The sequence below is a fragment of the Neodiprion lecontei genome, chromosome 6 (assembly GCF_021901455.1).
Source record: "Neodiprion lecontei isolate iyNeoLeco1 chromosome 6, iyNeoLeco1.1, whole genome shotgun sequence".
Taxonomy (NCBI): Eukaryota; Metazoa; Arthropoda; class Insecta; order Hymenoptera; family Diprionidae; genus Neodiprion; species Neodiprion lecontei.
The window spans coordinates 15,364,348-15,378,947 of NC_060265.1; the positions used below are offsets into that span (position 1 = coordinate 15,364,348).

Sequence of the window (14,600 nt, forward strand, 5' to 3'; positions counted from 1 at the left end):
GTTCAAATTCGTTATTGAGATCTTATAAGAGCTGATATGAGATCTCATTTAAGCCAATATGAGGTCTTATGTGAGCTCGTATGATATCTCATATAAAATCGCACATTAGATCCCATGCCGAGATTTTCAGTAGGGAAAAGACTTATGCATACTCGTTATGTACTAATACGATAATATAATATTTGATATTGCGCGCCAAGCGGATATCGGAACCGAACGTAAGGATGAGAATGCAAAACAGTGACTGTATTAATATATGTAATCGTAATATATATCCGAGTATTTTTATTCTAGCAAAATTCTCGATGTAATATTTGGTCGCACATTTTCATACAGTGTTTCACCTATCAAACGAAACACAGGCATAGTATAATTAATAATACTAAAGCCATTATTGTATATAGTCGTAGTCAATAAGTGTGACTTCCGCTTCCGACAGCCATATTGTCATCATCAACTCGGCTTGCAGCATGGCTTGCAGGCATCATGGGAGACGTCTTCCCCGCGCCCGCCTTAGACGGTGTGATCCGCGGCCATCTGATGTCGTATCAAAATATAATTAACTAAATATGTATTATTCCACCCAGTGTCATACAAGTAACAACATACAAGTGAAGTAGTGTTATGTGTACAAGACTTGAGCCAGTATCAGGTAAGTGCACATTTTACCCAAATTCATTCAAACTTCTGCTGCGCGTCTTTGGCATGACTTGTTGCGTCACTGCCGTGCGAACTTCTTTACGAAACTGGTAGCCCGTGCATTGAACTTCTCCTGAGTAAGATAAAAAATGCAATTCTTTCCACAAAATTTGCTCTCGATTATTTTCTTTCGCCACCTCATGATTATCAGTGTAGCACGTTTCATTGCCAACTCCCGCTGCCCACTGCTACATTCGGTTTCATCATCCTAGCATCCAGCTATTCGATAAGGAGTTTTATGACCAGCCACGCAAATAGCTACCAACCAAAATAGAACAGTAACGGTAAAACAGTAAACATTTAAAAAAAATAGAGGTGACTAATATACTCATTTAGTTATTTTCGAATTTCTGGAAACAAGCACCCTCATTGAAACTCTAACACTTTGCCCTTGTCTTCACTTATCTGAATGACATGGCCAGCAAGTTTACATGAAGCTGAAGTTAGCGGCCACTTCTTTTGAAGAGAATAATACGGTACAGTTAAATATGTTTACGGTACTAGAAAAGTGTTAAATTTTCTTGAGATTTGCCTGGAAACCCCCTTGCGTAGGGGATTGGCGAATGGCGTGCACTACTTTCCACGCGGTAGTGGAATGACTGCGAGTTAGTGCATAGATATAATCTGCATGGCGTAGCGTCAACAGTTTTGAATCTAGTTGCAAATCGTCCTGTGAGTCAATGGCGTTGCAAGGCAACTGTCTTGAAGTAAGATAAAAACTGACGATGAGAATTATAGTGGAAATACACCAGCTTCCAGAGAGGGTTTAGTAATCAACATTAGTGCACTTGGTGGACTAACTTGGGCTACTAGCTTCAGCTTCATCAAGTTTACAAAGGTGCAAATTAAAAAAGGCTTTGCTTCTTTGGTTTATTGAGATCTGATTTATATTTAATGAAATATTTGTGCTTTCTCGATCCGAATATTTTGTACAAATAAGATAACAATTTTTGTTGCCACATTGCTGTGAATGCAAGGTATATTTGTGAACCATGGACTATGTCTGATCCACTAACTGCCTCTTATTTCCTTGATACGTAAATAAAAAGGATAAGGATTGCGAACTCAGGGTGTCTAGTGCTCAGGGAGTCTAGTGCTCAGGGAACATCTTTAAACAAGAAATTGATAGGCAATTTCATGTTCATGGAGGTTTCAGGAAATTCCCAGAAATTCGAGTTATTTCTGGAATTTCGGATTTTTTTCTCTATCTAATATGATTTTTTACCCTGGTTTTGTCAACACCATATAATGCAAACATTTAATTTTGATAGTATTTTATTTAGCCGCTGTGGCAAATCTGCTCTTCTTAACTGATGGCATTATTGAATACAGTGCTATATTTGTGCGCCATGTGAGTTCGATTTACTCATCTACATTACACAATCTAGTCATTTAAGTAGTAGAAGTGGTGTTTTTATTCAGAAAAAACCCTTATAAATCAGTGAAAAATTTGGAATTTTCAGAGAATTTTATATTTCTCAGTCACTGGACACCCTGTACACTGGACCAGAGTCCTTAGTTCACAAGTATAACCTTAATAAATTGACCGATAGTAATGCCTGAATGTCACAAAGAACCCTTATCTTTTATTTACAGATTATATGTGTGTGTATATTGTATATACTCATTGAGATGCCTAAGGTATTGAAAGATTCTCGGTATGTGACGAGAAGGCAACGAAGACGTCAAATTAAAGAAGAGTATCGGAAACTCTGTAATACCAATGACAATTCATCGATTCCTCGCCATATCCCAGCAACAGTTTGTACTTGTACAGATACAAAGTCTAATACAGCTGAGTTCAACAATGGTGGCATTACTGCAGACGTACAGCTTGATCCAATAGATTCCAACAATATTGCCTTAAGTGAACCTATTCACGAAAACCTCAATGATAATGTCAACTTTAGTGACAGTAGTGGTGGTAGCTTGCCTCAAAAATGCAAGCCGGACCCTAACATTGATAAATCAGACTTACGGAATGATCTTCGAAACTGGGTTGTTAATTGTTGCATCAATCATAGCAATGTTAATGCTTTATTGAAAATTTTAGTTAAACATGGACACGACGTACCTCTAGATGCAAGAACTTTACTTCAAACTCCTCGAAAGCTGGAAATTATTGATATGAGTCCTGGGCATTATTATCATTTTGGTCTAGCGCAAGGTTTAGTAAGAAGTGTTGCCAAGTATTATTCAACTGAAAATTGTCCGAAAGAATTACAAATCAACATTAATGTCGATGGACTTCCCTTGACAAAAAGTTCAGGCAGCCAATTTTGGCCTATACTAGCATCTATCGAAACAGATTTTTACACCGAACCCTTCATCGTCGGTCTATATCATGGTAATGAGAAGCCTCATGATAGTAATGAATTTATGAAGTACTTCACCGAAGAGTGTGATAGGATCATTGATGCAGGTTTGAGTATAGGTAATAAAACAGTTCCCATTAAAATTAATGCATTTGTTTCCGATACACCTGCGAAATGTTTCATTACTGGAACCAAAGGGCATAACGCTTATTTTGGCTGTGGGAAATGTGTGCAGGAAGGAGAATTCATTGATAATCGAGTGACATACCCTGAGACAACAGCAAGATTACGAACTAACGAATCATTTAGACTGAAAACCAATGAAGAGCATCACAAAAAAACATCTATCCTTGAAAACTTATTTATCGACATGATATTAGATTTTCCAATAGATTATATGCACTTGGTCTGTTTAGGTGTAATGAAAAAACTGTTACAGTTTTGGATCAAAGGAAACAAAGATGTTAGAATGACAAATTTTCACCGTAAACGAGCGTCAGATCTATTACTATCATTAAATAAATCCATATCAAAAGAATTTTCGAGAAAGGCAAGACCTTTGGAGGAAGTAGATCGGTTCAAGGCTACTGAACTACGACAGTTGTTATTATATACTGGACCAATAGTATTTCTCGATAATTTGCCGAGTGACAAATACAATCATTTCCTATGCTTGAGCGTTGCGATTCGAATTTTAGCGAGCCCTGAATACCACATAAAATTGAACGATTATGCCAGACAACTGCTACAGTATTTTGTTGAATCTTTTCCATTACTCTATGGTCACCAGCATGTGTCATACAACGTGCATAATTTGATACACCTTTGTAATGATGTAAAGTTGAAAGGGCCTCTAGATAAATTTAGTGCGTTTAAATTTGAAAATTATATGCAAAAAATTAAAAAGTTATTAATAACATCCAGCAAGCCTTTAGCACAACTTATAAAACGTCATCAAGAAGAATGTAAAATCAACGTCCAATCTGAAAAATTTGAATATCCAATCATAAAATATGCAAACATTGAAGAGACCAGTAATGGCAAAAAAAACATTCAATCTATTCGGTATCGTGATTTTTTTATAAGTACAAAAATTCCTGACAATTGCTGTTGCTTAAAAGATGGTGCAATTATCGAAGTATCGAGAATTCATCTCGAAAATAAAATAATATATCTAACAGGTCAGAAATTTTTAAACCCGAAATCATTCTTCAAAATACCATGTGAATCTTCAAAAATTGGAATACAACTTGTTGATAGACAGCATCAACTTGTGAAAGTTTGCATTTCCAACATTAAATTGAAATGTCTAAAATTCAAATTAACCGATAGTGAAAATGTGGTCACTCCATTGTTGCATCATTCATAACACGTAAAGTAATTATAAATATCATAGTAAAAACACAACGTCATTCTTAAATTCACGATTTATCTATTTTAAATTTCCCGCTTAGTCCCGCGTGTCACAAATGTTCGCGCTCTCGCTTTTTCTACAGATTTCCGGGCTGGCTGGTGGCCATATTGTTTTATTACGCATTTCGGTCGTAGCTCCCACGTGTCCAAGTATTGAAGTTTCGCATTAAATAATTTAATTACTTGAAATACATAGATCGATTGATCTCGATTAGTGTTATTGCGTCCAGTGCAGTCAGTGCAGTTAGTGTTGTACGCAGTCATTACGTCATTCTCACGATATATTCGGACTTCAATAATCAACCGACTGATCAGAATTGGTTCTGCCGGTTACATCTACACAATCTATAGGTAATTTTATTTGAATATTTTCCTATATAAATCGAATATCTTTTTTCATCGATGCGTCTATTTACACGGTTCCGTGATCCTATTTAAGTCACGTAAACGGGCACGTAACCTAAGTAGAGTTACGCTAAATCTAACCTAAAAATTCACAAGTTATGCTTTGCGGGTGACAGACACCGGCATCGTGGCTTCTATCGCGCGCGCGTGTATTTTCGACATCAAAGATTTCGAACTCATTTTAACCTCTTCTGCATGATATTTTACTCAGATGTAAAACTTACACGTGAATTGCGCGACTGATTGTGAGTGTCCCTCAACCATGTGGATAGCCGCCTCGTTTTGGGATGCTCGAAATTTACGTATACAAATTTTTGCAATTCTGTACATAACCGTCCAACATGCGATAGCCAGACACAAGCCGCAAAATATACGTAGTTGGTGATCGCTTTATCGCTGTTAATTATGATTAGACGAACACGCTATGATAATTCATCAACTGTCCTCTTTTTCCATTCAAGAAACATGCCGTTGCCCTACGCTGTTGTATCTTTTTCAAATGATGATTCTGACGATGAACAAGTGACATCTGAGGTCCCGAGTTGTTGGTTAACTCCCAACAATACAAAATGCTGGTGGCCTAAGACAAAAAACATAAGTGCATTCATGGTTAAAAAAGTATTGCCCGATACTGAAGATCCTAAGTGGGAATTGTACGACGTCATATTCGAAAACTATTTTGGTAAAGTTTCTATTTATTTATTGTCTTGAGCAATGATCAAGATAGGCAAAAATCTGTCGATTAATTATATCACAGTCGATGTTTTAAATTATATCATCGTAAACTTGCTCGATTTAACAGTATTGTTGCGAATACAAGTCAAGGTTTTTTCATGGTGGATGTGCTCGAAAAACTTCTACTTTACTTATATGCTGGTTTTCTTTAGAAGGTATATACAGAAAATAGTTGCTTAAATGAAGCCTTGTATTCACAAAAATACAGATGATTATCAGGTCATGCGTAGTTGGGTAATAGTTAGAAAAATTTCCTGAATACCATACCAATAAACATTAATATTAATTTTAATGTATTATGTGTTTAGTATTTGCATTATTAGTACATATTTCCGATACCGTAGTTGTTTTACTACCTGAAGTTCTGAATCTTCATTTGAACGAAAATTTAAAGAATTTACCATGTTATTTTGTCAGCCAAAATTCGGGAAAAATTGAAACCTGATTTCAACAGTAGAGTTTAATTTTTTGACACTTCAAGTTTCAATTTATGGAAAATTTTAGTAAAAACCAGCCTAGTATATAAACCTGTTGCAATTTTCGTTTTAATAAAGGTTTGGAATTTCAGGCATGTAGCTTTGATTCCATGAGAGTATTAATATTGTATATTATTAGTCCAATGAATCTGAAGATATTGCCTTCAGGTCACACATTTGATTGGGTGAAGAGCTACAGCTTGTTAATTATAAACAGCAGGTGTCTATAAGACCTGGAAATCTGGAAAAGCTGGAAATGTCAGGGAATTTGTACTGTCTGGAAAACTCAGGGAATCTTGTCTCATTTCACTAAGTCGGGAATTTTTTTCGAGTCTTCCAACCTTTTAAATCTCAAATTCAACGCCTCAAACATCAAAATTTGTTATCACGCTTCCCAATGCATGTCTTCACAGTCATGGGAAATTGATAATATTATTATAAAAGTACAGCACTATTTTCAGATAGGTCTCTAACTGAAGTAGCACTGTCATGATCTACTAATACTTTCGATTGCCTGTGACTAAACAAATGTTACATGCAAAACAATGGTCAGGGAAAAAAATTAATTTGGTACTGAAACACCTAGAAAAGTCAGGCAATTTCTGATTTCAGATTTGATGGCAACCCTGATTAACAGCAGAGATAGTGGTATTTACATGATCAGATAAAGTAAACAAACATATAATTATTTGGACATTTACCAATAGCTTGAGAGTCCCAATAACCATATGTTTTTTATCAACTGGATTGGTCAAAAACGTCAAGTTACTAGGACTGTCCAGCATTAGGTTCATGTCTAATGATTGGTTCATTTACCTTATTTGCCGTGATTTTCAGACTCGTTTCTTTAAAGAGAATTAATGACCAATATATTTTCAATTTTCGTTTTGTTCTCAATTTATGAATATATTTTTTGTTTACATGCAGAGAGTTTGGAAAAAGCCAGAAAAAAAGCTGAGAGTATTTCATCAAGTGATGAACAAAATATACCAGATAGAAAACGGATTCAAAGAAAAAAGAAATCTATGTCACAAAAAAAAATTATTGGAAATTCAGACAGCGAACAAGAAATGTCATGCAGAAACATGCTTAAAAAAATTCCTGATCTACCACATAATTACGTCACTAACAACAGCATGCAGTTCGATATTGAAAATATTCCTGTTATTTATGAAGAGACCGATGAACCAAAAGGTATATAAATCCAAAGTCATGCAGACAAATATTCATCTTCGTACATACAATGAACACATGATCAGGACTAGTGTAATTTGTCCCATTCTACATTTGTTTTTCTAATCCATTTCAGGTTATCCATTAACACAAACTAACATGACTTTTGACTGTCAGGCACCCACATCAAAGAAATCAGGTACACATTTTTGTATACAACAATTATTCAACACGACTGTGGTTTATGAATGACGTGACAAACACGTAGAAAATGATCAAAATTTGGAGTGTTCTAAATAAAATCGCCACTTGTAATTTATAATGATCATTATATTGGTAGAAATTATTCTCATGTGCTTTTGAGCCTTTGATGATGTTCATGGGTACTCTACATTGAAATAGGCGAACCCATAATTTTGTCATTGAAAGATTTTGTTGCGTAAATCAGTTTTGAAGCTAAAAAGTTATATGAAAATTTATGTGCTGTTATATTAAAAGTCACAAACTGAAAGTCACGAGTTTTTTGTATTTTGATAATTATATACGTAGTTTATTATAACATCTTGTATTAATTTGCTCACAATGTTCAAAAAATTAATTCATAAGAAAAAAAGAATCTACATTTTTTTTTCTCATCATCTTTTCTGTGTCCTTCAATCTTTGTATAACAAAAATTTGAATAATTTATTGAAATTTGAAACTTTCCGGAATTGATTATTGCCCGCGAGAATATATGTTTATATGAGATATGTTTTCCAATAAAAATTTCCTGAATCAGAAGATACATAGCTAAAGTATCCAGCATCTTGGAAGCTCGAGAGCCCATGACTTTGATGCCTGAAATAGATTAGTCTCCTGGTATTTATATTTCGAAAATTACTAGTAAATGAGTATTCCAGAAATGGCTTTCTTAAATGAGCTAAGACCTGGTACACTATTGCATTTGAAAAGTGAACATACTGTTTAAACAGCAATTAATTAAAATCAAGATTGTACAAGTTTCTGGTAATAGTATAGCCCCCCCAGTGCACTTCCAATTTTTGGCATTATCATCTATCATATTACTGCAGTTTTACTATAATTAATGTAACTTGATGAGTAATCAAAATACTTCTGAGATACGTGTAGTGATTAAGTTGACTGATGACTTTCATTCTAGACTCCATTTCAATTAGAACACTGAATTGCAGTCCAGTAAAGACGTTTTGTGCGTTTACAATGACATCATCAACCGATAAGCCTCACGAAACATTAACACAAAATGGTAATTTCTTTCATTCTACTTACAATTATAGTGTTCGTTATCGATTTTGTAGAAGCAATAAGTTACGTATCAAGCTCAGTTGTGAGCAAATAATCGTGCATACACAATGCACTTTATACGTTTCTCACACTTGCGTATTCTCATGTTCATATATACTCTTTATTGTCAGATTCACTTAAAACCACACGCAACGTCCCAAAAGTGTTATCGCAGCAAGTACTTACCAAAGCTCCAATTGAAACAGGTGATGTCAACTACATAATATCATGGCATGATATTTCTTGGTCTAAAACACCTTTAAAAAAATCCCTGTAGTCTGTATTAGTTTGTCAATTCGAAAAAGTTTTTGGGGGTTCGAGGCATTTTGCGTTTATATAGTTAGATTGTACCTGTTGGGTACTTTTCAGGTCCTTTTCCTTCTCTTTACTTGGAACACGCCTAGAAGCCGTAGGCCTTGAATCACACAAAAACTTTTTCTTGCCCTTTTACGAAAATACTGCCTTTGTAGCATGTATTTCATAAAACTGCATAAAAATATCGATATTTTTATCTACAGAGCAGAGATTACTTGTAGCACCAAGTTCATCACTACCAGTATATGATGCAATAACTACCTCTTTGCCATTGTACACATCTAACAGATCAGATGCGTATACACAAGGTACCTACATTTGTGACCATCTCATTGTCAGTATAGCACCGAGACTGTAACTACAAAAGAAGAATTAATGTAGTTGTAAACTGTATGTGTATACGACTGTCAGTGCCACCAAACTTGTGATTCAGAACTAGTTTTGGAAAATTGGCATATCTGTTAACAATAACATGAGGTTGATTTCCCTGTAGTTAAATCTCGGTGCCATCATTCTGACATTTCTAAATTTGTTCTAATATTTCATTATGGTATTTTATAGATAGGTCCGAGTCTTTGGTACGAATTATTGAAGGTTTGTATTATCCTCTACGTAATGAATTAGTGGTCAGATATGACAGTCTTATTGAGTAGCAGAATAATCAATCGTATTTTCCTACAGATAATTTTAATAAATTATTCAAAAAAGTTGCTGAAATAGCAGTAGAGGTAAAATCTTTGACAGCAAGTTTGAATAAATTACAAACAAGATTTCATGATGACACCGACACCCCTGCAAGTGCTGAACTGCTCATGATCACAGATTCGTTACCATTTCCTACAATTGATAAACTGAAGGACTTTGAATACCAATTGGAAATAAATGCTACCCTAAAATCTAGTGTGGTGAGTACTTGAATAGTGTTACTCTTGTTAGCTCGAAAATTTGATATTGGAATGACAGTAGAACCCTTGAGTTTATGGTAGCTCAAATCGAGAACGATTCTTTAGGAAGGTCTTAGATTAGAAGACTCAATGTTTGAGAGAAACAATGTCAAGAAGCTAACCGTTTCTATTATGTATTAAATTTGTACAAACGTTATCAATGTGGTAGCAGTTATAAATCCCACTGGATTTAAGAACTCGCAGCCCATTACCCAAGAAACACAGAATAATATCAACTCATAAAGTGAAAGTCAGTACACAGCTTCAGCTGAACGAAAACGTTGTGAAGCCACAGACCGGACGTGAAATATCTGTCTGAAGTTTTGATGGATCGAACTTGATCCGCAATTCAAATTTTCGTTGACTTAAAATACCAAAAACAAACAGCTAATTCAGATTAATTGTTAATCCCAAGTCCACGGTTTCATTCCTGCAAACAATTGTCTAAATTAAGTTCTTTGCTTTTCGACATTTTGCATTAGCGAGAATTTGAGAATAATAAGTTTGATCGACCAAAATTTCGGAAACATGGTGAAATCATTTTTGCCTCCTAATTAGGTAATTGAAACAGCTCTTATTTGATTAAATCAATTGGCTTCTTGAAATTTTCTTACTGTATATTTTGATTTTCAATTTTCAGAAGAAAGCAACTATTATGACAAAGTACGGCCATTTTGGATCATGCTATGTATAAAATTACGTGTTATATGTATTCGTTGCACTTTTTGCTATTGATTTTCTCCCTACATTGAAGCGTAAAACAATTTGAGAAATTTCATGATAATTTCTTACGTCTGTTTAGAGGTTTTTTTTCTCAGAATATATGCGAAAATGAAATCCCAAAATTATATAAGTATGAAGAATGTACGAACTAATTTATTCTTCAATTTTCTTGAATTTTATGTCATAGAATTGATTTGTTGACCATTTTGAATAACCGTAGGGATCATATTTCAAACGAATTGGAGGTAGCGGAGCAAAAGATACTACATTGCGTATTCTTCGAAGAGTTTTCTCAAATGCAGTGGCTCAGAATTGTTCCTGGTTGGGCCTACGTGATAATTTTTCAGTCCAAAATTTGGCTATAATAAAGATCACCAAAGGTATTAATTATCAACAATCAAGTAATAATCAATTCATATGATAAGAATCTTAAGATTGAACCTCAGGCAATTTTTTTTGCCACTCATGTACACACATACAATTGAATTTTACGGACAGCATTCTTAGTTATTAGAACTTACATCAAAGTGAAGTACTCATAATCTTGTTGTAATGTTGCTGTGCATGAAGTAGCACTGGATAGCTAGTGAGTGCCGAAAATTATCACAGAGATGAAACGATATTACAAGTGTGTCAATAGCGGCCAATTGCACATTGCACTAGTTTTCAGATTTTTATGTCTCTATAAACAAATTTTTCTTTACATTCAGCAAGGTTAGAGATTGTGTTACGTTATTTCATTTCAATGCGATCTGGGAAGTAATTTCTGCACAAAAAATTCGGTAGAGAATTTAGTTCGCTAAATTACGTATATTGGGATAGTGGCAAGGGGCGAGAAAAAAATCGCATGATGTTGAGTCTTAATTATGTATGTAAGTACAATATATGCTAGCAATAGTTATTGCTATTGCAATTAATCTTTGCGATACCACTAAAGTCTTCTTCACTTTGTAATGCCATTGCAGAAAAATTTCACCGCGAAGTGGATTTATCCAATGTAATTCATCTGATTCAGACTCGGAATGTTCCTTTCCCTTATAAAAATTAGATCTATTTTTATTTCCTAGATGCAGTAATGGTGAATTATAACATGACGGACAAAGAATTTGAAGAAACTTGCAGTGAGTGGTTCCGTCAAGGAAAACAAAGATTTATCAGAGAAGAGAAGGCGAAGGCCAAAGCACGAGCATAGAGGAAGCACGAGCAATCGCACAAGTTCATACTGTAAATTAACCACAGTTCAACGAATTGGAGTCAATCTTATATTTAATTTCAATTTATTCTTGTTTTACAACTTACATCTGTACTGGCTCAAGTTAATTCATGATACTCACCTACAAACTGCAATTCATATAGATTTTTAAGTTCATTTGATAGCTTTCATACCTTCATATATCTTAATCTTAAATAGTTTGAAGCTAATTTCATACCTCGAATGTTTACGGTGCAGTAGTTTCACATCAAAACCACAATTGTATCATGTTTACCATGTACTTTGTGGTTTTGTAGTAAAACTCCATACTAACAGTATAAATATTGTCCCACTTTCCGGTGATGTGAGCAACATATTCGACATGGAGTTGGATAGAAAAATTATAAACAAACTACACGGAAAAATGATATAACGGTAGTTACCTTGCGAAGCCACTATATATAGCCTATACGTTCATTTTGAATTTACGTATTTTTGAAAGGATTCCAATTCTTGTTTTATCGCGAAATATAATACCATATAATACAGCCACAAGTTACATTACAGGCACATCAGTGTTGACTTGATTCCACATAGGTTATCTATGTACCTAAGTAATTTTTTGTTTAGTTCCGTATACGTTTCATAACGTAAAAGTCAGATACTGGTTGTAGTATTACTCTTTTTAAATGTTCATTATCATATGATATGTAAAGTACAAAATACCCTGGTGGGAATTTCTACGAATTTCTAGGGAAATTGGAACAGTTTTCATTGAAAATTATTGTTTTTTTTTTTTTGTAGTTTATCAACAAATTGTAGATCCCGTGGTTCATTTGAAAAATTGTAGATTTTTGTAGTGATTCAGAAAACCTCGTTTTTGTCAATCAAATTGGAAAGAACTATAATTTTTTTTATAAAAACCTAAACTTTAATTTTCCTTGAAATTCGGACTGATTAAATTTTCAGTTACGTTCTTATGGCAATTTTTTTATTTACTTTTTCCTATGGGCCGTTCGAGTCCTCAGCGCTTATTATAGATTGTGATTGATATCTACTATAGTACCTAAATATTGTTACTTATGTGATACTACGGGTGAAATTGTGAGATTCTTATGATCTCCAAGAACCATGTTAAGTAGTGTGTACTTATTTCTCGCTGTAACACGTTGAATTTTGATATTCTATTACCTGTATTATATTAAGCAAAATACGTATAACGGTATTGTATACCCGTTTCCCTATTGTCACTTGTATGACACTACATCTTGATTTTCTAGATTCTAGTACCTTTGTTATTTTGTTATATTACTCATTTCTAGCTGGTTACTTTTATGACACATGGTATTTCGATATTCTGGGTGGTAATAAATAATCTTTTCCATATATATCCTCGTATTTATGTGCTTTTTTTAAGCAGCGTGCACGTGCGCATAAAATGAATCGCCGGATGTTACACGGAGTAACAGATACGTATTAAGTACGTTTATTCAATGGCTCTGATTTGGATGTATTACGCAGCAGTTATGAATCTGAACTGTCACTACTATATACAACTGCGCTGGATGCAAAAAATAAGAACATAAATGATACATAACGGACTTGCAAGGGCATGAATCTCATCCATATCTGTGATATCTTTGATACGTATCTCTGTTCTGTACCTGTTACGTAGCTGCCATAATGGTTTGTGGCGGACATAATAGAGTACATGTACGGTACATGTAGAGCACATGTGATGTAGCTGTGATTTCGGAAGGAACAAGATTCAAGTATTTGTTACGTTACTGGTATATGAATGTGCTGCCTGGGAAGTATAGCCGAATTCCGCTGTACCGGGTCGAGCCGCGTTATCGGGTTTTTCAGTGTCACCTCTGGAGTAGGTCCGGAAGTGCTGAACTGAAGTGCTCGGACTAGCGGATAACGTTTTGGAGGATTTTGAGAAGGTTTGATTTCGGATGCTTTGCGATAGTGCATAGTTTAGGTTGCATTTAGTTGCACTTGCGCTTAGTTCCGTACCCGTTTAGTTAAGATAATGTCAATTGAGTTGTGTTACCTTGAGCTTGTGTTTAGTTGAGGTTACATCTAGTGGTGCTTGCGCTTAGTTAAGGGATCGTCTCAGTGTGAAATTTTCAAAAAATTGTTGTTTTTTTTTTGCATTATCGTATAGTATACACTGTTCTAAACATTCACTCAAATTTTTAAATCGAAATTCAAATTATTACGGTCGCTACAGCGTTTCTTGTAGAAAGGGAACGGGTTTTCTCCCTGCGCGAGTACTAAGGTGCTTAGGATCTATAACCTTGCAGAATAAACTGTCCAAGCATTTCAGTTCGTTTTTGACATCCACCACGGATAGACGTACGAGAGAAACCCCCAAGAAAAAAATCAAGACCTGGCATCGCCGATTGATCGTAAGTAAACGATTTATATAAACTTTTCCAACTTCAATCTTTAAACGCGTTTTTCTGAGAATGGTGTTTTTCAAAACGGTTTCCACTCTCAAAGGAAGAGTTTTAAAGATATCTAGTTCCAATTTCGGGAGAACATTTTAAACGTCATTCTTTATCGCGCTATGGAAGCTTTTTTTTTTTTTGAAAACTTCCTATTTTTTTTCACGAAAAACTGTCGAAAAAAAGGGCCACATTCGACACTTTTTGTTCAAACCGCTGCCATTTTGTCAAATTTGAAATAAGAAAAAAAACCGTCCATAGCGCGATAGCGACTTTCCTACAGATCAATAATCTTTTTAAAATTTTTTTTTCAGATCAAAATTGCGGCCGTCATCGTGGAAACCGTGCAGCACCTTTTTTTTTCACGTGAAATTACAACAATTTATACAACAATGATGCACTCAATAAATAAACTTTAAAAAAATCATTTTGTATTCTTCATAAACCTATTTATT

The 14,600-nt window shown here is 34.6% G+C and overlaps 2 protein-coding genes across 8 annotated transcripts; both read left to right on the forward strand.

Annotated features, from left to right (window-relative positions):
- Positions 1–442: 442 nt before the first annotated feature.
- LOC124295024 lies at positions 443–4,392 on the forward strand. Its single transcript, XM_046743033.1, has 2 exons — positions 443–652; positions 2,296–4,392. The coding sequence occupies exon 2, from the start codon at positions 2,332–2,334 to the stop codon at positions 4,381–4,383; it is 2,052 nt and encodes a 683-aa protein (XP_046598989.1). The 5' UTR covers positions 443–652; positions 2,296–2,331; the 3' UTR covers positions 4,384–4,392.
- Positions 4,393–4,408: 16 nt separating this feature from the next.
- On the forward strand, positions 4,409–13,080 carry LOC124295025. 7 transcript variants are annotated; one of them, XM_046743037.1, is made up of 12 exons: positions 4,411–4,778; positions 5,294–5,514; positions 6,656–6,691; positions 6,971–7,237; positions 7,353–7,415; positions 8,376–8,480; positions 8,650–8,724; positions 9,037–9,141; positions 9,395–9,427; positions 9,515–9,738; positions 10,721–10,880; positions 11,549–13,080. In XM_046743037.1, exons 2-12 carry the CDS (start codon positions 5,298–5,300, stop codon positions 11,587–11,589), a joined length of 1,326 nt encoding a protein of 441 aa, XP_046598993.1. In that variant the 5' UTR covers positions 4,411–4,778; positions 5,294–5,297; the 3' UTR covers positions 11,590–13,080. The 7 variants fall into 7 exon arrangements, with proteins under 7 accessions (XP_046598995.1, XP_046598996.1, XP_046598993.1 ...); XM_046743034.1 differs by having other exon boundaries at positions 4,416–4,778; positions 11,568–13,080; XM_046743039.1 differs by lacking the exon at positions 10,721–10,880 and having other exon boundaries at positions 4,409–4,778; positions 11,568–13,080.
- The last annotated feature ends 1,520 nt before the right edge of the window (positions 13,081–14,600 follow it).

What these genes read in the sequence shown, in the direction of transcription:
- LOC124295024 (XM_046743033.1), top strand. Translation starts at nt 2,332, where the DNA reads ATGCCTAAGGTATTGAAAGATTCTCGGTATGTGACGAGAAGGCAACGA.
- LOC124295025 (XM_046743034.1), top strand. Translation starts at nt 5,298, where the DNA reads ATGCCGTTGCCCTACGCTGTTGTATCTTTTTCAAATGATGATTCTGAC. An exon ending in CGAAACATTAACACAAAATG is followed by an intron (nt 8,481 to 8,649) that starts GTAATTTCTTTC and finishes CTTTATTGTCAG; the next exon opens with ATTCACTTAAAACCACACGC. An exon ending in CAAAGCTCCAATTGAAACAG is followed by an intron (nt 8,725 to 9,036) that starts GTGATGTCAACT and finishes TTTTATCTACAG; the next exon opens with AGCAGAGATTACTTGTAGCA.